The 23,561-nt window shown below is 38.7% G+C and overlaps 1 protein-coding gene across 1 annotated transcript; it reads right to left on the bottom strand.

Moving 5' to 3' along the window:
• Positions 1-9,460: 9,460 nt before the first annotated feature.
• Positions 9,461-10,594, bottom strand: LOC112023045 (uncharacterized). The gene has a single exon (XM_065767817.1). It carries the CDS (start codon positions 10,592-10,594, stop codon positions 9,461-9,463), a length of 1,134 nt encoding a protein of 377 aa, XP_065623889.1.
• Positions 10,595-23,561: the final 12,967 nt, after the last annotated feature.

Below are 23,561 nucleotides of genomic sequence, written 5' to 3'. Positions count from 1 at the left end.
GATAAATGTCATTTTCGCTGTACCAGGAAGAACAGGATCCTACCTGTCTAGGGTAATGTCTGTATCCCGTCTATCTGCAGGAGACACTAATCAAGATTTGAAAAGTGCTAGAATGGAAATTTCTCCAGTCTTGGGCTTTTCAGATGAAGATAAAATCGGAATCATCCAACCCCACGACGATGCTTCGGTAATCACCCTTATAATTGGAGGGTATGATGTGAAGAGAATGATAGTGTACTAAGGCAGTAAGGCTGAGATAATGTACCCCGACCTGTATAAGGGCCTGAACTTAAAATCCAAGGATTTAACGCCCTACAATTCCCCCTAGTAAGTTTCGACGGGAAGGTCGTTGCCCCAAGGGGTCAAATCTAACTACCTGTGCAAACTGGTTCGAAATTGGTAGAGGTAGATTTTATTGTTGTAGACGTATATTCACCATATACAGCAATCGTGGCCAAACCCTGGCTTCATACACTAGAAGTTGTTTCTTCTACTCTCCACCAGAAGGTTAAATGTTTGTCTGAAGGCCAGGTTAAAGAGATCTTGGGATATCAATCTGTGGCCAGACAATGCTTGGTGGCTACCGTCCAACATAAGCTCGAAGCTAAGTCCTCGGCCCAAGCTAGAGAGAATTTATAGCAGTTGAAATCTCCGACGTGGCCTATAGATGATTTAGTCGAGGGGGCGAAATGCAAAGATTTGGTTAAGGTAGTTATTGGTGATGATCCTAAGAAGTTCTTTTAGGTTGGGTCTCAATTACCCATTCAAGAAAGAGAGATGTTATTAGAATTTCTTAAGAAAAATGTAGATGTGTTTGCCTGGAATACTTATGAAGCCCCAAGAGTGGATCCAGAATTCATCTGTCATCACCTGAATGCCAACCCATTGGTCACCCCTAAGAAATAGCCTCCTCGGCGCCTATCCAAGGAGCACGCTGATGTAGTACGAGAAGAAGTAACAAAGCTTATGCAAGCTGGAGCTATTAAGGAAGTTTTTTTATCCTGAATGGTTAGCGGATACTGTGGTGGTGAAAAAGAAGAGTGGGAAGTGGTAAGTGTGCATAGACTTCACAGACTTGAATAAGGCTTGCCTTAAAGATCCATTCCCTATGCCTAAAATTGACCAACTAGTGGATGCAACTGTAGGCCATCCACAGATGAGCTTCTTGGACCCCTTTCAAGGTTATCACCAAATACCTTTTGATGATGAACAGAATCAAACAAGCTAAAAAACTCAGTTTCGATGGGCTGAAAGCGGTAGCGAAGGCCTGAAAAACGAACACGTTGTTAGAGGAGACCGGGGTGGACCGGCCTAATACCCTCTGATGGCTAAGTTAGTATCTTTTCTCCAATGGAGTTCTAACTGTATTCAGAGTAAAAATTTCAGTCTCTCATACCTTTGCATGGTTCAGACCGGCCTTTATATAGAGAACTTTGGGGCGGTTATTGGCTCAATAACTTCCCCCAGATTTGTGAAATCCGAACACAACTTCCTCAACGGCTATAGAAATTATAATCGCTACTGGAAGTTACATACTTGGGAGGAATTGGTGGCGATGAATACGGGTTGATTAACCGCTCTAGAATTTGCTAAGTGTTGTGTGGTCGTCCATGTGCAATGCCCATGGACGACTCTTTGTCCGACTGTTGGGGTCGTCCATGCACTTTGCACATGGACGACTCTTTCAATTTGATTCTTTGAGGTTTATTCCATCGATCCATACTCAGGGACGAGATGTCTGGACGAATCAAAGATGTTCTGGCCGTTTGGCTAACTGGTGCTTATGGACGACTCTTCTGGACGAACCATAGAGGTAATTTTTGCTACCCCATCAGTTGCCCCCTTGTCCAAGGTGTCGTCCAAGGACATTATAGGGATTTAATCCCCTTTATGTAGCCACGTGTTGCGATTTAATTCATTGAGCAGTTAAGTCGATTACATTTTTCCATGCGATTGCCACGTGTCATCTTCTCAGTGGATGGTGTCGCTTCACTGACCCTACTCCTGGGCCCTATAAATAGGCACATTCTCTTTCTTGCCCTTTACCTTTCTCATAGACTCCCTTCTGTTATCTCGTCCAAGATTCTCGTCTAGCTTTCGTCCTAGTTCAGGTATTTCCTCTTCCTTTTAGGTTTTCGTCTTGATCTTTATTTTAGTTATGTCTTCGCCTAGTAGTACAGAGAGAGAAATAGACGAGTATCAGGACGTCTCGTCTGGGAGTTTTGAGAGTGGTGAGGGTAGCACTAGCTATAGTAGTAGTTCTTCGAACGAGCATTATTCGTCTGGGGTTCCTGGCATTTCCTTAGAAGAATTTCAGGAAATGCAACGTAGGACGGCCTTTGGAGCTGGGGCTAGCTCGTCCAGAGTGTCACCTAGCTCTTCTCAGGACGAGGAGGAGAAAGAGGAGAATGTAATATACAGTTGTGCACCCGAAGTAGCGTCCACCTTAGACGCCCCTAAGTTAAAAGTTTTAGTAAATAGATACTAAATCCCTAGGGAGTTTGAACCTCGTCTACCCAAGGAAGGAGAGTGGTGTTGTTCTCCTTCCTCTGGCTTGGGAGTATAAACATCTTACCTCTTAGCTGGCCTTAGGTTTCCCTTAAAGTCATTTTGTAGAGGGTTTCTTCATAGGTTAGGCATTAGTCCTAACCAGCTTAACCCCAATGGTTGGAGGACGATAGTTGTCATGCAAGTGTTATGGCGTGAGGCACTGGAAGGGGAATGTCCTGTAACAGTGGACGAGTTCCTCTACTATTATAAGCCCTCAGAAATAAAGAAGTCAGCTGGTTTTTATCAGTTCTCATTCAGAGGATCTCATTATAGCTTGATAAAGGGTCGTAGCTCGTCTGACAGCCTTTGGAAAAAAGAGTTTTTTATTATTTCTGGAAATTAGGCTGGGGACCCAATTGATGTTGGTCATGCCCCCTTCCCTCCTTTTACCAGCCCCATAGGTCGCCTTCGTCCTGAGGGTATGTTTCCTTTCTACATTATTTCTTTTATATCCTTACATTTTTCCAACTCTCAATCGTCTAACCACCTTGCTTTTTACTGGTGCAGCTGTTATTCGTCCACGTTTAGATAGGTTATACTTGGATCGAATTGACCAAGTTCGTGCCTTCCCTTGAAGGACTTTTCACGACTTAGTAACTTTCAGTAGTTTGGCTACGTGGGGGCTTGGTCCAGAACCAACTGCTGAGAACTTAGGCCACGAGGAAATTACCCGCAGAAGTAAGTATCGTCCATCTCTACCTTCTTTCCTCCCTTCTTTTTTTTTTTAACTGATTTCCTTTGTTGTAGGAATAATTACAATAAGAGAAAATAAGGAAAAAACAGTAACCAATGGGGACGAGGATGATCTCGTGCCTCCTGTCGTCCAGAAGACTGCCGTCCAGGCTGGGAAGAGAAAGTCTAAGAAGATTTCAAGTGTTGTGAACCTAGACGACCTTCCTAGTCGTCGAGGCTCCAAAAAACAGAAGACCACTCAGACTTCTCTTCCCAAGGTCCCCAAATTTACTCCTCCAACGGTGAATCTAGATGACCCTCCTACCATCGTGGAGCCCGTCCAGATAGTTCATCCTGTTCAAGCTGATCCTACTCCCCCTCCATCTAAGACTGCTTGCAAGCCTCATCCGTCAGAGCCATCTGATCGTCCCTCTAACTTGGTGCTGGACGAGGGCTATGCATGGAGAACGTTCAAAGGAATCGTCACTGACAATGAGGTTAACGAATGTTACAATATGTCAGTGAAGGAATTTGAACGTTCTGGAATCCATGACCTCTTCAAGGTAGGACCTTTACTCGTCCTTGTGTGCTTTTAATAAGTTTTTTTTTATTTATTTTTTTTATAGAATCTCTAACTTTCCTTCGTCCATGCACAGGCTATGTTAAAGTTTTATACAGTGACGTGCCAGGCCAAAGAACTTGCTGAGGAGGCCAAGACGGCAAAAGAGAAACCCAAGGAGCTGAGTAATGAAGTTCTTTTGAAGAAGAGGGAAGTGATCAGGTTGTCTGAGGATCTCAACCTCTTGCAAGGAATAGAGACGAAACTAAAGGACAAGGTTGAGGAACTTAAAGCAGATGCTATTAAAAAAGATACTTGCATCGCTTACTTGGAGGGACAAGTTTCGGAGTTTACTTCGTCCTTGGAGAAAGCTCGTGAGGAAGCCATATCAGCCTTCAAGAAGTTTGACGAATACAAGAATCGTCTAGACAGCCATTATGCTACTGGGTATGAGGACTTCCGTGCTAATGCCAAGGACGCATTCCCTGACTTGAACTTCGATGTATTTAAGATCCCTCTTGCCACAGAGAGTTCCTTACTTGTGACGAGCTCTGAGGACGTCAATGTAGAGGACGATGCCAACAACGAGGTAACCCAGGACGATCCGAAGACAACCCTAGCAAAATGACCTCAGCTTTTAGAAAGTTTTTTATGTTTTTGTTTGGAAGTGCCCTAGTGTTTTGGGTTTTTACTTAATTTTTTTTATTTAAATTTATCCAAGTACAATTATGTCGTCCAAGTTTTATGGACGAGCTTTTATTAACAATTACACATTACTTTCAAGGGTTTTTGGACTGTGGTGGTCTACCCTTAGATTTCATGAATGAATGATTTTCATTTCTTTGTTTCTATCATTTTTGAATGTGTTTTAGGGATTTATAATAGTATTGTCCATGCTGGGCTTATGGACGAAGTTCTATCCTCACAAAGCTGGAGTGAAAATGAACCCTTAAAATACAACTTTAACTCGTCTATGAATATCGTCTTTTGGCTAGCTCAATCATTTATTCAAACTAGAGGCGATCATTTATTTGTCCTTGACGATAGTATTTTCAACGAATTCTCGTCCATGCGACAGATTATTTAGCCGCTTAAGCTCGTCTATGGACTGTGTTTCTTCACACTTAGTATTCGTCCATGGTTTGGACGATGATATCCCAATCTCTTATCTCGTCTTGAACTTGGACGGATATAACTGGGATTTTATCTCGTCTTAAGCTTAGACAAAGATACCATAGATTTTATCCTATCCTGAGTTTGGATGGATCTACCTTGGGTTTTATTTTTCTTATTTTATCCTTATTTGAAGGAAAGCATATAGACGTTACATTCTTGCGTCCAATGATTTTATTCGTCTTTGGACTTTTGCCTTCCGTGGATTTGTCTTTGGGCTTTCGCCTTCTGTGGATTAGCTTGAATCATAGAAAATTAAGGATTCCCATACAATCATAAACATACTCAGAAATACGTCATATATATATATATATATTTGGAAATCCATACTCTATGATCATTCGTCCACAATATTAGCACATGCTGAAGAGCTAGTGCTTTTTGGGAAACTAAGAATATTTAAACATAACTTCGTCCATGAGCAACACAAAATACATACACACTTAAAACGCAATAGTAGTAATAAGCAAATCCAACATAATACCGTTTCTTCAAATCGTCCATGGTACTCGTCCTGCAGCAACACTAGTCCATGATAACCCTTTATTGATAGTACCTTCTTAAGTGTTCAACATTTCAAGGGTGTTCCAGCTTCCTTCCATCCAGGGCTTCCAAGTAGTAGGATCCTTGCCTCTTGCAGTTGATTACCTTGCAAGGTCCTTCCCAATTTGGTCCCAATTTTTCGTGGGCCGGATTTTTGGTGGCCAAAGAAACCTTCTTCAAGATGAGATCCCCAATGTTGAAGCCCCTAGGTTTCACCATGGCGTCTTGTTGCCTTGCCATAAGGTTTTTGTACCTTGCTGCTCTTTGCTCCGCGTCCATCCTTACCTTGTCTATAAGATCGAGGTTAAGACGAATCTGTTCTTCGTTTTCTTCATCTTGATACTTCATCACCCTGTGGCTGGCCATGTGCACTTCTGCAGGTATGACTACTTCACTGCCATAAGCTAGTTTGAAAGGAGTTTCTCCGGTAGGGGTCCTTGCTGTTGTTCTGTAGGTCCACAAAACACTAGGTAATTCGTCTGGCCATACTCCTTTTGGCCCCTCAAGCCGAGTCTTGATAATTTTTAACAAGGATCGGTTTGCTACTTCTACTTGTCCATTGGCCTGTGGGTAGGAGGGTAAGGAGTAGTGATTCTTGATTCTGAGTTGTTCACAAAATTCTCTGAAGGGTGTGTTATCAAACTGTCGTCCATTTTCAGACACTAACACCCTTGGTACTCCAAATCTGCATACAATGCTCTTCCAAACAAAGTTTTTGACATTTTGCTATTTGATTTTCACTAAGGATTCAGCTTCCACCCATTTAGTGAAATAATCTATCCCCACCACCAAAAACTTCATCTGTCTGGTTCCAGTTGGGAAGGGGCCTATCCAAACCCCACTGTGCAAAAGGCCAAGGGGCCATCATTGGGGTAAGGTATTCTGACGGTTGTCTAGGAATATTACTGAAACGTTGACATTGATCACACACCTTAACATACGCCTTAGCGTCAGCTTGGATGGTTGGCCAATAGTACCCTGCACGGATGACCTTGTGGACGAGTGATTTGACTCCTGAATGGTTACCACACGCTCCTTCATGAACTTCTTTCAGTTCGTAATTCACCTCGTCTAGGGCTAGACACCTCAAGTATGGTTGTGAAAAACCTCTTTTGTACAGCACTTCGTCCATGAGGATGTATCTGGTCGATCTAACTCTAAGCTTTTTGGCTTCGTCCTTCCCTTCTGGAAGCCTTCCATCCTTCAGGTATGATACTATGGGGTCATCCAATTTTTCTAACCTTCTATCTGTAATATTTTTGGGAGGTCTATGCTTGGCATGTATCGTATTTCATCAAACTTGTCCATTGCTTCATTAGCAGAGGCTTCCTTCGCTAGAGTGTCTGCTTCCATGTTCTCTTCCCTAGGGATCTGTACAAAATTAGCTTCCCTGAATTTCTTTATGAGGCGTAACACTTTCTTCAAATATCTCTTCATTCTATCTTCCTTGGCTTCACATGTTCCATTTACATGGCTTATGACCAACTGTGAGTCTCCCAGGACGAGTACTGAGTCTGCTTCTATAGATTTAGCCAACTCCAACCCTTTAAGAAGGACTTCATACTCTACTTCATTGTTAGTTGTCTGGTACTGCAAGCGAACCTTGTACTTCAGTTCATCTCCTTCTGGTGACTGCAGAACAACCCCTATGCCTCCTGCATACAGTGCAGACGATCCATCTACATGGACGACCCATTTTTTATTGCCTTCTATCTCTTCCAAGTCTTCATGGTTCGGAGTGAACTCTGTAATGAAATCTTCCAGGGCTTGAGCTTTGATTGCATTCTTCGGCTGATACCGAATGTCAAACTCACTGAGCTCAACTGCCCATTGGATCAGTCGTCCTGCAACTTCTAGCTTGTTCATTGCCTTCTTAAGTGGATGGTCAGTCATGACATTGATGACATGAACTTGGAAGTAATGCCTTAACTTCCTAGAAGCTGTTATCAGTGCAAACACTAACTTCTCTATCAATGGGTACCTTTCTTCTGCTCCTCTCAATGCTCGGCTGATGTAATACACAGGCTTTTGCACTTTTTCTTCCTCCCTGATCAACGCTAAACTCACGGCATGCGGGGAAACTGCTAAATAGAGATATAGTTCCTCTCCTAGCATGGACGGACTTAACAATGGAGGCGTAGTAAGGTAGTACTTCAGGTCCTGTAAGGCCTTTTCACACTCGTCCGTCCATTCAAATGCCTTCCTGAGAATTCTGAAGAAGGGCAAACACTTGTCTGTGGCTCTCGAAACAAACCTGTTAAGCGCTGCAACTCGTCTAGTGAGGGATTGGACTTCCTTGATGTTCTTCGGTGGCTCCATGTTTAATATGGATTTGATCTTGTCTGGATTTGCCTCAATTCCTTTTTGTGAAACCATGAATCCTAGAAACATTCCTGACGAGACTCCGAATGCACATTTACTTAGGTTCAGTTTCATCTTGTATCGCCTAAGTGTTTCAAAGGTTTCCTGAAGATCGTCCAAGTGGCTTCCCTCGTCTAAACTCTTCACAAGCATGTCATCCACGTATACCTCCACATTCCGTCCGATCTGTGGACGAAACATATGATTCACCAACCTTTGATAAGTTGCCCCTGCATTCTTTAGACCAAAGGGCATCACCTTGTAACAAAACAAACCTTGACTAGTAATAAAAGAGGTCTTCTCTTGGTCAACCTCATCCATCTTTATTTGATTATATCCTGAGAAGGCGTCCATGAAGCTCAGCAACTGATAGTCAGCTGTGGAATCCACCAATTGGTCAATGCGTGGTAAAGGATAACTATCCTTAGGGCAGGCCTTGTTTAAGTCAGTGAAGTTTACACACATCCTCCACTTGCCATTTGCCTTCTTTACCATCACTACATTTGCTAACCAATCCGAGTAATAGACTTCCCGGATGAAATGCGCTGTAGTCAACTTCTGAACCTCTTCCTTGATAGCTTTGTCTCTTTCCGGAGCGAAAACTTTCTTCTTTTGTCGGACAAGCTTAGAAGAGGGGAACACATTCAACCGATGAGTAATTACCCTCGGATCAATACCAGGCATGTCATCATGACTCCACGCAAAAACATCGGTATTCTTTCGCAAAAACTGGACCAAGTCTTCTTTCACTTTCTCTTTCATCCCTGTTCCGATCCTAGTGAATTTCTTAGGATCATTTTCTTGTAATAAAACATCTTCCAATACTTCAGTTGGTTCTGCAACAATTCTTCTTTCTTCTATACTCATAGTGTGCATCTGCTCGTCCTCAGCCAACATGGCTAGATAACACTCTCTGGCTGCCAACTGATCTCCTTGTGCTTGTCCAATCCCACATTCCGTAGGAAATTTAACTGATAGGTGATAGGTGGATGTTACTGCCTTCCAACTATTTAAAGTTGGTTTTCCAATGATGGCATTGTATGAGGATGAACAATCCACCACAAGGAAATTCACTTCCTTAGTTATCTGTTGCGGGTATGGTCCCACCACTACAGGTAATGTAATGGTGCCAACGGGCTGCACTTTCATTCCTCTGAATCCTATCAGTGGTGAGCACGCTGGGCAAAGTTGATCTCGTCCAAGCCTCATCTGCTAGAAGGCGGGGTAATACAATATATCAACCGAGCTTCCACTATCCACCAACACCCTCCTGGTTGTATAACCTGCAATGAGTAGGGTAATAACGATCGCATCGTCATGTGGATGATGAATCCTCTCAGCTTCTTTATCTGTAAAAGAGATTGTTGGCTCATCTGCTTCTTTCATCCTTGGGGGTCGTCCAGAGAGTTGGACGTTCTGCACCGCTTTGAGATATGTCTTCTTCGCCTTGGAAGATTGTCCTGTCGAAGTCCCACTAATGATAACCCTTATTTCTCTGAGTGGGGGTCGTGATGATTCTTCCATCTTCGCTTTCAATTTTTCATCCTTATGATCCCTTCTAACGAAATGCCTCAACTTTCCTTGTCTAATAAGATTCTCAATCTACTGCTTCAAGTCATAACACTCGTCCGTATCATGCCCATGATCTCTATGGAAGCGACAATATTTGTTCTTGTTGCGCTTATTAGGATCTCCTTTCATCTTCTCTGGCCACTTCAAGGAAGGATCATCCTTGATTTGTATGAGCACCTGATCGAGTGGGGCATTTAAGGGTGTGTAATTCTGATTCCTTGCTAATGGGCCTGCCTTCCTAGTATCTCTATCTTGATCCTTTTTATCTTCTGTCCGTCCCTTCTTTGGACGAGGCCCTTGATCAGGGTGACGTGTGGGGTTGACTTCCATTCTCTCAGCTCTCTTCCTCTTCTTAGCTATGATTGCATTTTCGGCGTTCATAAAGTTTTGGGCTGAATGGACGAGTTCAGCCATGGATTGGGGCTCTTTTTCATACAACTTGTGAATGAATATGTCTGAGTTAACCCCATTGTCGAAGGCTGCCAATAGTAGCTTGTCGTCCACCTCGTCTACTGTCAGGACTTCCCTGTTGAAGCGCGTGATGAAGGAACGCAGGCTTTCATTCTTTCCTTGCTCTATGGTTAGCAAACTGGACGAGGAACGTTTGTGTCTCTGCCCCCCAATGAAATTATTAACAAATAATTTACTTAACTCCTCAAAAGAACTTACAGAACTGGGGGGTATTTTGCTGAACCACACTCGCGCTGGCCCCTTAAGTGTGGTAGGGAAGGCTCTGCACATAATCTCGTCCGGAACCCCCTGGAGATGCATTGTAGTTTTGAAAGTGGCGATATGATCGAAAGGATCACGCGCACCATCATACAAATCCAAGGAAGGCATTTTGAACTTTGGAGGCAAGGGATGGCCATTAATGGAAGCTGTGAAAGGGGAATCTGTTCGGTGAACCAAATCCTCTACGGGATTCGTCCTTCTCATGTTCTCCTTCATCTTGTCCATAACCTTCCTCATCTGATCCATCTCTTTCTTCAAGTGTGGCACCCTTCGCGAAGTGGTGCCCCTTAGCTGGTTCTCGGACTCAGCATTTTCCCTTCTATCTTCTTGACTTTGGGCTTGTTCTTCTACATGTCCTTCATGACGCTGCCTCTCTATCTCCCTAGACAACTCTTGATTCTGACGAGTTAACTCCGCAATGGCAGCTGCCATGGACTGTATGTGTTAGATGGAAGGAGGTTGCATGTCAGGTGCTGATTGGCGATCTCGGTTGGGATGGCTAGAAGCATCCCTACTCTCTTAGTGGCTTGGGCTAGTGGTCCTTGATCTAGTCCGAACCATACAGCCTTTTGTCGGAGAAGAATAGACTGTCAAACTTAAAGTTTTCACAGATAATTTCTCTTCCAACAGACGGCACCAACTGATGATGAACATAATCAAACAAGCTGAACAACTCGACTTTGATGGGTTGAAAGTGGTAGCAAAGGCTTGAAAAACGAACACGCTGTCAAAGGAGACCAGGGTGGACCGGCCTAATACCCTCATATGGCTAAGTTAGTATCTTCTCACCAATGGAGTTCTAACTGTATTCAGAGTAAAAATTTCAGTCTCTCATACCTTTGGGTGGTTCAGACCGGCCCTTATATAGAGAACTTTGGGGTGGTTATTGGCTCAATAACTTCCCCTAGATTTGTGGAATCCGAACACAACTTCCTCAACGGCTATAGAAATTATAACCGCTACTGGAAGTTACATACTTGGGAGGAATTGATGGTGATGAATACGGGATGATTAACCGCTCCAGAATTTGCTAAGTGTTGTGTGGTCGTCCATGTGCAATGCCCATGGAAGACTCGTTGTCCGACTGTTGGGGTCGTCCATGCGCTTTGCACATGGACGACTCTTTCAATTTGATTCTCTGAGATTTATTCCATCGATCCATACTCAGGGACGAGATGTCTGGACGAATTAGAGATGTTCTGGCCATTTGGCTAACTGGTGCTCATGGAAGACTCTTCTGGACGAACCATAGATGTAATTTTTGCTACCCCATCACCTTTAGCTCTGGATGATCAGGAGAATGCTGCTTTTGTCACCCCCATTAGGAACTACCACTACAAAGTGATGCCATTTGATTTGAAAAATGCGGGATCCACCTACCAAAGAATGAGGACGAGGATGTTTGAGCCATAGTTGGGTAAGAATATTGAAATCTATATAGATGACATGATGGTGAAAAGTAAGGTAGTTTCTGAGCATATAGGAGACCTGGAAAACATCTTTGAAGTTCTTAGGAAATATAAGTTGCGTCTAAACGCTTTCAAGTACTCATTTGGCATGGGATCAGGCAAATTCTTAGGTTATATGGTAACTCACAGGGGGATTGAGGTCAATCCCGACCAGATAAAGGCTATTAATAGTTTGCAACCATCTCAGAATCCTAAAGAAGTCCAGAAATTGACCGGAATGGCCACTGCTTCGAACCGGTTTATCTCTCGATCAGCAGATAGATGCAGACATTTTTTCTTGTTGATTAACAAATGGAAGGGGTTTGAGTGGACTGAAGAATGTGCCTTAGCTTTCCAGCAGCTTGAAGACTATCTGGCTCAGCCACTAATCATGTCTAGTCCTGAGCCAAATAAGTCCTATTTGCCTACATTGCTATGACCACTTATGCTGTAAGTTTGGTATTGATACGAGTTGATTGTGGTGTATAACGGCCAGTTTATTATGTGAGTAAGTCGCTACATGAGGTCAAGATTCGTTATCTACCACTGGAGAAAGCAATCCTAACAGTAGTGCATGGTACACGGAAGTTGCCCCATTATTTCCAAGCACATACAGTTGTTGTCCTCACCCCGCTTACGCTTAAAACCATATTCCGAAGTGCTGATTGCACAGGGAGGATAACTAAATGGGGTGCGGTTCTAGGGGCTTTCGACATCAAGTACATGCCTTATACCTCCATCAAGGGCCAAGTCCTCGCAGATCTAGTGGCCGAGTTCACTGAACCCCCATTAGAAGAATTGATACCAACACAGAACATGGATGAAAAATCGGTTGGCATGATCTCCCAACAAGGCTCCTCATTTTGAGAGGTGTACGTTGACGGTGCAGCAAATTAAAAAGGTTCCGGAGTGGGGTTAGTGCTACTATCCCCTGTGTGTGTGAATACATACACAAACATATACGAGTGTGTGTATGTATGTATTCATGTATAGACATATACTTATATAGACTTGCTATATACTTTGATAATGTATGTAAATAAATTCATAAAATTATCAAATTATTATTTATATTTTATAATTTATTGATAATATTTATTAAAAAAAAAATTCATTTGGTAGGAAATCTAATTTTTATAAGTTCTTCAATGAAAATCATTATATTTAATTAAAATAATTTATATAATTTTAACTAAATTTAGTTATTAATGTAAGCAGCATATAAATAAGCTTGAGTTTGTTAGAGAGAGAGAGAGAGAGAGAGAGAGAGATTGAGAGAGAGAAACATGTTTAAACATATTATCTAGCTAGTTTGATGATGAGATCAAACTTAAAACCTTTAAAATAAATTTTAGTGAAGAGCTCTAAACTTTTAAGAATTGACTCCATTGAAGTTGATTCAACTAGCTAATTACCGCCTTACACATTATTTTTGGCATCCAAATAATAACATTTGAGTTTATATTGACTTTTGGGGCAATCAACTGCCGTTCTGCATAAATACAGTAGATGATCATCAGCATTGAATAAATTAATTAACTGAATAATTAGCATTTGATTAATCATGCTTTGCACGTGAAATGAATTTAATTAATTAATTAATTGAATAATTAACATCTGATTAATCGGAGCTATGGTCGTACCAGTGGGATGCTATTTGTGCTACAACATTATCAACTTTCTTTTTAGTTATTTAGACATCAATTCAATCTGTGATGTTACCCTTTTATTTTTTTTTGGATTGGTGTGATTATTTTTTTTATTTCTTAGTCATAAAATCAAACATACGTCTTTGACTTAACAGTCATTGATAGATAGATTGTTCACATTGATTTTGTTATTGTGGTGTAGAGTCGTAGACGCGTAAATTATTAAAATCTTGCTCTTGATATCTAGAAGAAAAATATAAGAAATGATAAATGCATCAAATGTTTTCCTCGAGATTTGAAAGAAGTTTGTTTAGTATTCATATAATCATATCTCTACTTATTGTGGATTACTTTATTTAGTATTCCTCATATTTCTATCACATTAGCAAATCATTTACCTTCCTTTTCTTTATTAGAAAAAGGGGCGTAGAAAGTTGAAACGAGTATATGAATATGATATGAGTATTTTTTTTTCATGTATTTAGTCTCTTTGTCTCACACATAGTTAATTTTAGAGAGGAAATCTCTGGAGGTGACTAATAAATAATATATCATATGTTTATAAAGAGTTTAGATTAGGCTAAGGAAAAATCTTGTTTATGTTCACTTATTTTGCAATTAAGATATTCCAAACTCAGGTTTAAACTCTACTATTAAATGAGCCAAATTCAAATGCAATGATGTGTTCATAACTAAAATTGTGAATATGATGCTCGATTTGAGTACATATAATATTATATATTTATATGTATACATATATAAAAATATATTTATATATGTTAAATATTAGCATTGATAAACCATATTGAATATGCTAGTATGGATGCAGAAGTGAAAGCATAAAGTATAGAATACAATAACACACAAGGGTTACGTGGTTCAATTTAACAACTTATATCCATGGAGGAAACCCTAAAAAACTACACTAATAATATATTAGAGTGTAGTACAAATCCTGTATTACAACGAACCATAACATGTGTATATATGGTAGACTAAACCCTAGACTAATAAACTTCTAGTATAAGTATGAGACTTGACTTACACACAAAGTAGAATTAGACTTAAGTCTATGCTAATAGATTAATATATCTCTAACAATATAGACTTGAGATTGGATTGTATAAATTTGTAAATGTTTACATAAAATTAAAATATCATGTTATTATTGGCAATAATGTAAATAGTATATTTTTAATAATACAATATTGGTAAATCCAATTTTAAAAAGTTCAAAAAATATTATAACTAATCAAATCAAACAATATAATTTCAACAATAATTTAGTTATTAATTATTAGAATAGAATTGTGAAGATGATAAAACAAAATTGTTATAGTGTTTACTATATATGGAAAAAAAATATTAACCAAATAGCTAGTGAAGAAACTTGAGCTTATTCAACAAGAAAGTTAAAAAACTTGAATATATAATCTACCTTGATGATGAACTCAAACTTAATTCATGTTTGAAATAAAATTAAAAAAACCTGTAGGGGTCTTGGGCCCCGGATCCCATTATTTGGACATATGATGGACCTAAGGCCCAAGTCGGGGACTAAAAGCGTCTGAGAATGGGTAAATGCAGTTAAAAGGGACCATATTGACAAACGGAAAAGTCAACTTAGATCATAACAACCCGAGGAGTCGTGCCGAGAATAAGAGCCACATCGACTGACTAATGTCGAGGTCCGTAGAAATGGTCTGCTACCCGAAGACACATCACAAAAACACTTAGTTGATACGGATAAGCACCATGGAAGCTCAAGACCTGGAGGGATCCTGAAATATCTAAGGAGAAAGCTGTTACCTCCACATTAAATGCACTACAGCTAACTCCCTGGCCGCATTAATATAGAGATGATGCCTGAATAGTGAAATTCAGCCTTACAACTACTACATGGTGACTTAGGGGAGGGGCTGATAGGACAAGTATCAAAACTAACCCTCTAGCATGCACGTGTAAGGTGGGAATGAAAAGAAATGATGATATAAAAGAAGGAGGCAAAAGGGAGAAAGGATCGAAAGATTGAAGAGAAAAACACTGTAGCATTCAGAAACCAAATTTGTAACCAAATTTGAGAATAATATATAAGAACAGACCTCCTTGGATCTTGCCGAGGACGATTTTTCTTCAATACAAACCCTTTTCATTTCATTCTCTTATCATCTAAACTCATTCTAGTGTTCGTTTGATTAACTAAAACCCAGTTTTCTAACTCATTCTCTATAAATTTATTGTTTTTGGCTCAAGTCCATCCAAGTAGTGGGCTAAGAATTCAAATATGGTCCTCACAAAATCAATTTTTAATTTTTAATATTCGACTGAACCTGACTTATTTATAACCCTAATTAAATTCAACTGTATTGCGATTGGCCAATGAAAAAGTGTGAGGAAGCTCTTTGCAATTTCATAAAGGATATATGAGATTTAATATATATATATATATATATAAAACAATAATAAGAAATAAAAGATATATGCGATTTGGATTTGGGATTTACAACCATATCCTCCCTGGACCCATTGAAACGGCTACATTTTCTAACCACTTTTTCTTTCATTTTTCTTTTTAAATAAATTCAATAATAACAAAAAAGAAGTGGAGATTTGAACCTTATACATTTATATTAAAAACACCCAAAAGTGTCAATTGAGTTATAAAACTCTTAAGTCTTGGCACGTTTACTATCTTTAAGCACCTTAACCCAAGTCATAAGATCTTTATTTAATCTCAACATCTCTAGGATGCATATGTTTTTTTATCAAAATATTACATCTTATATTATTTTATATATATATATATATATATATATATATATATAATCACCATATAGTCAAATGAAGTAATATATTTTCTACCAATAGCAACACCCGTTAATTTTAAACTTCATATATGGATTTCAGTTAACTTAACAAATAAAATCTTTTATCGTCAAATAAGAGATATGGGGTTTAAACTTTACCTGCAACAAAAATAAATTGATGTCCTGACTTGATAATAAAAATTGATTATCATAAGAAAGACGTCATAGGTTTAAATTATATCACATCTATAAAATAAAATAAAATAAAATACATAAGCTACGTACATATTCTATTTTATTCCCAAGACATTGTCATTTGTGTCTTATTTTTATGGTTTGAACTTTGAAGGGTAATTTTATTATATATTTTAATTTCTTTTATGATTTGTTCTAGTCTCATTTGGAAATTACTTTGATTTAGGCCTTTACAGTGCGGTCATTAGTTGCTTGAAAGTTAAAACTTACAAATTAAAGCCACTCAATTTTTTCATTTTTTTGCAAAGACTGAAACAGAGAGTATTTGCTATCTTATGGCATTTAGCCCGATAGCTAAATGCATGCCATGTGTCAAAATTAGCTGAATTAGATCCTAATCAGACCTTAGCGGTTAGCAACAACATGTGAAGTGACTTAATCTGTCTCTAACAACAGGGCTCCTTTTTCTCTTCATTCTCTGCAACATGCCCTATTATTTATCTATAATCTACATGAAATAATGGGATTTTTTTTTTTTTTTTGCTGAATTACATGAAATAATGGGATTGGCTATGGACTTTAAGCCTAAGGCATCAAGCATCCTAACAACTTCTGGAAGTATCACAAGTTGACGTAGAAGCATCCTTATCGTCTCTCTGCAACAAGCTGCTATGAATTTGATGTGATTTCAGCTATAAATTTACTGTTGTTTTTCTTTATAGCTGTGAGATTTCAATCCCCATTATTAATATTCCAAGAACTATTGGGAGTAGAAGTGGGGATCACACCGCGGTGCACTGATTGAATGCATATAGTGTCTTATATAAACCTGATATTGACCTAGTAGGAATATGACTTTCAAGAAAAACGTAAAATATTATGGAGCGTCCTCTATTTATCACAACAACGCATTATTAGATGCTCGTAACCGGATAAGGTATCTTGTGTATGTAAAATATGCATTATCTCTATCAATCATAATATAATAATATATAATATATGTAGAATCTATGTATTGTGAGAGTATGGCACGGATGTATAAAGCTCAACTATTGTGCAGGTGATCTCACATCATGTATGATAAAAAAATTTTGAGAATGATGTATGATAAAATTTAAGTGAGTTGGGAACAACAACCAGCCGACCACACTAATGAAATTTTTTTTTTTTTTTAAGTTTATTAAAAAATTGTTATGTATGAAGTAAAAGTTTTTTATTCATTCCCCGTACACAAAATCCTTATATTCCTTCTAGGCAAATTCACAACTTATATCAATAATTTTCTTACAAAAAAGTGCCATGTTGATAAAATGTGAATGCCAACTGCCATGGCCCGCCTAACATGCGCAACATTATCTTTCGGTCCAATAATGAGAAAAGAAAACACGGGCAGGATTTGTCAGAATGACAATAGTACCCCCTATTGTGGCATTTCTTCCTTTTAAATTGGTGTGTAAGGATTTGAATTTTGAATATTTTCATTAAAAACATTAAAAACACTAAAGAGTTACTAACTAATCGAGTTATAAACATTGACACAGTTTATTATGATTACATCTTAATAAAAATGATGTTACTCTAATTATAACATAATATTTGTGCACACCTAGAACGAGCTTAAAGGGCTGGCTCACTCTTGGGTTCACAATATATTTGTAACGTGGGTTTTGGATTTCCTACTTTGGGTGATTCTAGCCTAGAGACCCAATGATATCTTTCAAACCTTTGTATTGCTTTCCTCTCACTCTTATGACTCTATTGTTCTCAATTCTAAACTTTCTTCAACGCATTTCAACAACCCCTTTCCATTTCCTAGCTTCTCATATTTATAGCCCAAAATTGGTTGGAGGATCATGATTACTCTTGTGGTTAGTGGGAGAGGAGGTCCAATGTTGTCATTGCTAAGTGGGTGTTTAGTTGGGGGTGTCATTGGAATTGGTTCCCACCTTAGAAGGGGGTGTGACGTTCGGCAATGGCACTCCTCAAGATGTCGCTAGGCATCCGAGACATGGCCTTTCTAAGCAATCACACTCGTCAAAAAAGAGATTTGCCGGGCAACCTCCTGCCACAAATCAATGAGCATATATTACAACAATCTGGCCAACGGGTTATGCGCTGAACATGATGTCATAAGGCCCATGTCCATGACCCTATTGGGCCTTAAGCCCAGTTTCTGATAGGGGTGTTAGGACCATGGGCCATGCTGCAGAGCTTGGGTTTAAGGCCCAAATGGCCCATGAGGCTCAGTGCCGTACAATATCCTATTGACAATTGTGAGAAAAAAAATAAAAAATAAATAAATAAATAAAAAATAAAAACTCTAAAAATTCTGTCTCCATCATTGCTAAAGAAATAGAGGCAAATATCAACTCACAAATTAGAGAATCCAACCAAGACTAGAGTACCGAGTACGCAATGCTTTTATTCTTAGATTTTAACCTGCTCTTCTCCGCGAATTGAATAAAAAAAGTGATGCAAAAAAAAAAAAAAAAAGTCAGCCTCCTACATCATTGCCACGTTACCCTATCGGCTAGAAATCGTACTCGCAATGTGATTCTGTACTATTGTTCTACCTTGTTTTAATTCGCCTTTTCTTCATGTCATTGGATAGCATTATATATGCCAGCATATATTCTGAGGTCTCTAGTCTTAAAATGACAAGGGATTGGACTATTCCTCTCAATTTTCAATCCACAACTTTCCATTCCTAGGAGGTATATATCCCTGTTTCAATTCTATCAATGCAGGATTTATGAGCGAAAAGAGTCAAGGCAGAATTTAATTATTTATTAGTCACTTTACATGCTTGACCAACCCTCATATGCGAAGAGGTCCAACCTTACAAATGGTTCCAAGTTCTTTTTCTGATGCCCGAATATAAGGTTAAGCACTTAGATTTATGGTCCTTTGGAATTGAAGGAGAGGAAAGAAGAGTAACCCACTTCTCACGTAAGAGTACTAGGTCCCCCAACTCCATGAACGGTTTCAAATTTTGTTTTCTGGTACCTGAAGGCAGTGGCGGTTCTAGAAATGTTTCTCAAGGTGTTCTTTAAGAAACAAAAATTACACAATCTAATAAAAAAATAAATAAATCTTGCACAAAAAATGAATATTGGGTACATTGTTTTCTTATCAAATATTTGTTCATAATTCTAGCAAAAGAATAAACAATAAACTATAAGTTAATTTGAAATATTAATAAAATTATTAACTGTTGTTGTTTAGTTGTTTCATTATTTTTCTTTACTGACTACTAACAATCTAACACACACTCCACTGTGCACTATCCACAGTTCAACCCACTGCCTAACATAATTTAATTTGTTTGTCTTTAATAATGTATTGGTTAATTAAATTATTAATTATTGTTGTTTAGTTGCTTCATTATTATTTTTTACTGACTGCTAGTAGTCTAGCATACACTCCACTGTGCATTATCCACGACTCAACCCACTGCCTAGTGCCTAACATAATTTAATTTTTTGTCTTTTATAATTTATTGGTCAGTTAGCCTTTACTACCTCTGCATGCCTTTACTACCTCTACCTGTACACTTCCCTAATTCAAATATCCCACCCCACAGCCCCATGGCCCTCATCCACCCCCTACTCAACAGACAAGAGTCACAAGAGCCAATTAACATTCCACAAAATATTAAACATATAAAACATTCACAACACAAAATTCACAATACACAAAACGACAAACTCACAAACCAATAAAGTCAAAATGTCAAATAAAGTTATAAAGTAAAGGCAATTAGACATAGAGAAATAGAGAAACAGAGAGAGAATCTCATTTCAGTTCAAAGAGAAAGAGAGAGAGAGATCTCTGCTCTCACTCTCAGAGCACAGCAAAACCAAAGATGTAAGATGAGATAGACTGATAGAGAAAAAGAGAGAAAAAAAAAGAACTAAAATACCTTGAGGCCTGAGGGGCGGCGCCGCGTCAGCATGTCAAGGCGAGGACTCGAGCTGACGAGGCCAAGCCAAGCAATCTTTGATCCGATCTCCAATCTCACCGTCACTGTTGCTCGAGTTTGAGGCCCGATGTGCTCTGTTGCTCAAGTTTGAGGTGGTCCAGGCAGAGGCGCCGATGTGCTTGGAGCTTGGTCATTGATGAGGTTTTGTTCCTTTAGGTTAGGATTTCTGATTTCAGTTTTGCTTTACCATTTGATGATTTTGATCAATTGGCGGACGCGTATTGGGTTTTGGTTGGGTTTTTTTTTTCTCTTTTGAGAATCTGTTTGGGTTGGCCCGGTTGGATATTTAGTTAATAAAAATTTAACTAAAATTTTTTTGAGAATCCGTTTGGGTTAGTTTTGTTTAGAATTGATGTTGGGCTTTATTTCCTTGGGGTGGGCTTGCTATGTTACTTTTTCTTCTTCTTCTTTTTTTTTTTTTTTTCTTTTCTTTTAGATTTTAGTTCAAAAAAAAAATTTTCGGGCTTTTTCTTTTTGCTTGAAAGTAGAACAAATAATGGAGCAAAATTTAATTTTATTGGCATAAAAAAAACCTGAAGGTGTTCTCAAATTTTTTTTAGATGATAGACAAATAAAAAAATTTAAATTATTTTATATAATTTTTTTTTCAGGTCAGGGTGGCCCTGGGACCACCCTTACCTTAAAGTGGCGCCACCCCTGCCTGAAGGTAGTGTTAGGCTCTCTAACTCTAAAGTCTAACCCCTCTAGTGGGGAAATTGTTAGGTCATCTTAGCAGACATACTAATAATTTCTACACTTATTAGTGACACTAATTGCAGACACCTTCAGCTTATTCATTAAAAAGTTAGAATGGATGGGGGCCATGCACAATGGCCTGTTCTTCTTTTTGTATCAAGCTTTATTGTAGTTATATATTTATATTATATTGTCAATATAATTTTTTGAGTTTGCTTGAAAATGGCAAGTAATTATACGAACAATTATATTATTTAAGTTGCCGCTAAAGTTAGGTAAGAGGCTTCAGCCAAAGCAATCTATTAAATGATGCACTAGCAGAAAAGGGAAAGGGCGAAAAGACATTAATTTGCTGTGTCATTCATGGAAAAGATTATAGAGCTGGCCACTTATTATAATCAAAAGATAACATTATACTACTCTTTGATCATTCCAACAACTTCAACATGACGCTTACAACTTCAATGTGAGTCTGTGACGGTCTTCTTACGAGATACTACTTTTTTTTTTGGATAATTCAATAATTAAGAAAGGAGATTTCAACGAGATCGTTTCCGACACCAATTACTACTTCACTATGTTCTAAGCTCACTATTCACTGTCACAAACAACTGACCCCCAGGGCCCCAACACGCGCGCACACACATATATGGGGAGGAAGGCTAAAGAAGTGCAGTAAATACTGGTGTCTTGTTGCCAACACTCACAATTGGGAGGCATTAGTGGCCAACATCAAGCATTTATCTATAATATTCTATAATATAATATAAAAGTTGGATCAATAGTTAATTAGGCCCACCGGTTAATATTTATAATGTAATTCATATTGAATTTGTTAAGCATTGATGAGCATTGATGATTCAACAGCACTTGCTTAGTCATTGACACATTTCCATCTTTCTTCAGCTCTTGAAACTTTATTAATTAGGTCCAGAAACGTGAGGAGTTCTTTTTTTATATGCATACGTGGACAACGATAGTTTTTGTTTAAGTAACCATAATAAAATTTGTTAGGTAGAAAATTTTAATAATCATCCAAATTGACTTTTGTAATATCAGGTACGAATTTATAAGTCTCCTAATAAAAAGTATTATCTTATAGGGGTTTAGGGGTCAGTTTTAAGCCAAGTACTTAATTTGTAGCTTAACTGGCTAGTATCTCATAATTTTTTCAACAAAAATATTTAAGGTTCAAATCTCTTCTCTCACATTGTAATTAAAATATAAAATTAAAAATTAAAAAGATCAGTTTTAGTGCTTAAGCTAACAGTTTATTCTCTTCCTCCATGAAATAACTCATTTCATTCTTTTCTCATCCGCTGGGCAAACCAGTTAACATTTGGCATAATTAAGCTAAGCACGACTCATCATTTCTAATATAATTTGTATGGCATATAGAATACTTATCTATGGATGGCAAGAGATAAGGTGGAGAGTTAAGGGAAAGACTTTAATTTGCATGGGACAGAACATTAATTAAGAAATTTATCCCAAAAACTGAGTCACCGAATTATGCCCTTGAGCTGGCTTTGATAATTTATACACTTGTGTTGATTTGAAAGAGTCAGAAAAGGCACACTATTTTTCGATTAATAATGTGCATTTTGGATTAGCATTTTGCTGAATGCATATTTATATATTTGTCATTATATTTATATATTTATATTATCAAAGACGGTTTTTTTTTTATGTTAATGAACAGTAATAATAAATTTTGCGCAGCGTAAGCGAGACCGTTGGGCCGGGACTCACTTGGGCTCACAACTTATTTGTATGGTAGGTTTGGATTTCCTACTATGGGTCGTTCTCAGCACAGAGACTCAATGAGATTACTTTTCTCTCCTCAACTGCCTGCATCACCTTCTTCTCCCTCTGCTCTTTATCTATCTCTCCCTCTTTTTCTGTAAATTTTCCAACCCCCATTTCTGCTCCAACTTCTCATATTTATAGCCCAAGGTCAGTGGAGAGATCATGATTACTCTCATGGTTAGTGCAAAAGGAGGTCCAATACCTTCGATTATAAGTGGGTGGTTAGGTGGGAGTGGAATGCAGTAAGGATGACCTTGGAACTTGGTTCCCACTTCCATACTCGGCAAAAGCGTTAACTGAGAGATTGCCGAGTATGCAAGAGATGGGACGCTTGGACGTTTATTCCCCCTTGCTCAGTAAAGGATCGCCGAGCAATGGTTAGGTGGCAAAACTCATGTCCGCAATTTGTGCGAGCTTGGGCCTCGCTCTTGGGTATTAGACAAACTGGATTCGTGGGCCGCATCCCTACATTAGAGTCCTGGGCCCAAGTGGGCAAGGGTACGGGCCGCCGTACATTAGCCTCCCCTTGATTCGTGCCCAGAACTCGGCACGAATCAAGGAATCCAAAAAGGCACTCATTACTCGAGGATCCCAACGAGGGGACGTTTGGGGTGCTTCAAAAACTAATTAATGCTTCCTAAAAAGGTGCGTTGGATTTGGCCGTTCAGTTCAGTTATCATCACCTGATGGTTCGCAAACCAAGGCAGCGAGGGCATCAATAGGCATTGGTACTCGTAAGGTCTGCCCCATTATTGTTAATTGATCTTCATTTTTACTAACTAACTGTTGCTTCGTATCCCTTTGGTCCCTATA

This window comes from Quercus suber, unplaced genomic scaffold (assembly GCF_002906115.3).
Source record: "Quercus suber isolate HL8 unplaced genomic scaffold, Cork oak 2.0 scaffold_26, whole genome shotgun sequence".
Taxonomy (NCBI): Eukaryota; Viridiplantae; Streptophyta; class Magnoliopsida; order Fagales; family Fagaceae; genus Quercus; species Quercus suber.
The sequence above is the reverse complement of the archived record's forward strand: the minus strand, read 5'-3'. Positions and strand labels throughout refer to the sequence as shown.

Excerpts from the sequence above, each read along its gene's own strand:
- LOC112023045 (XM_065767817.1), bottom strand. The coding sequence starts at position 10,594 with ATGGCAGCTGCCATTGCGGAGTTAACTCGTCAGAATCAAGAGTTGTCT.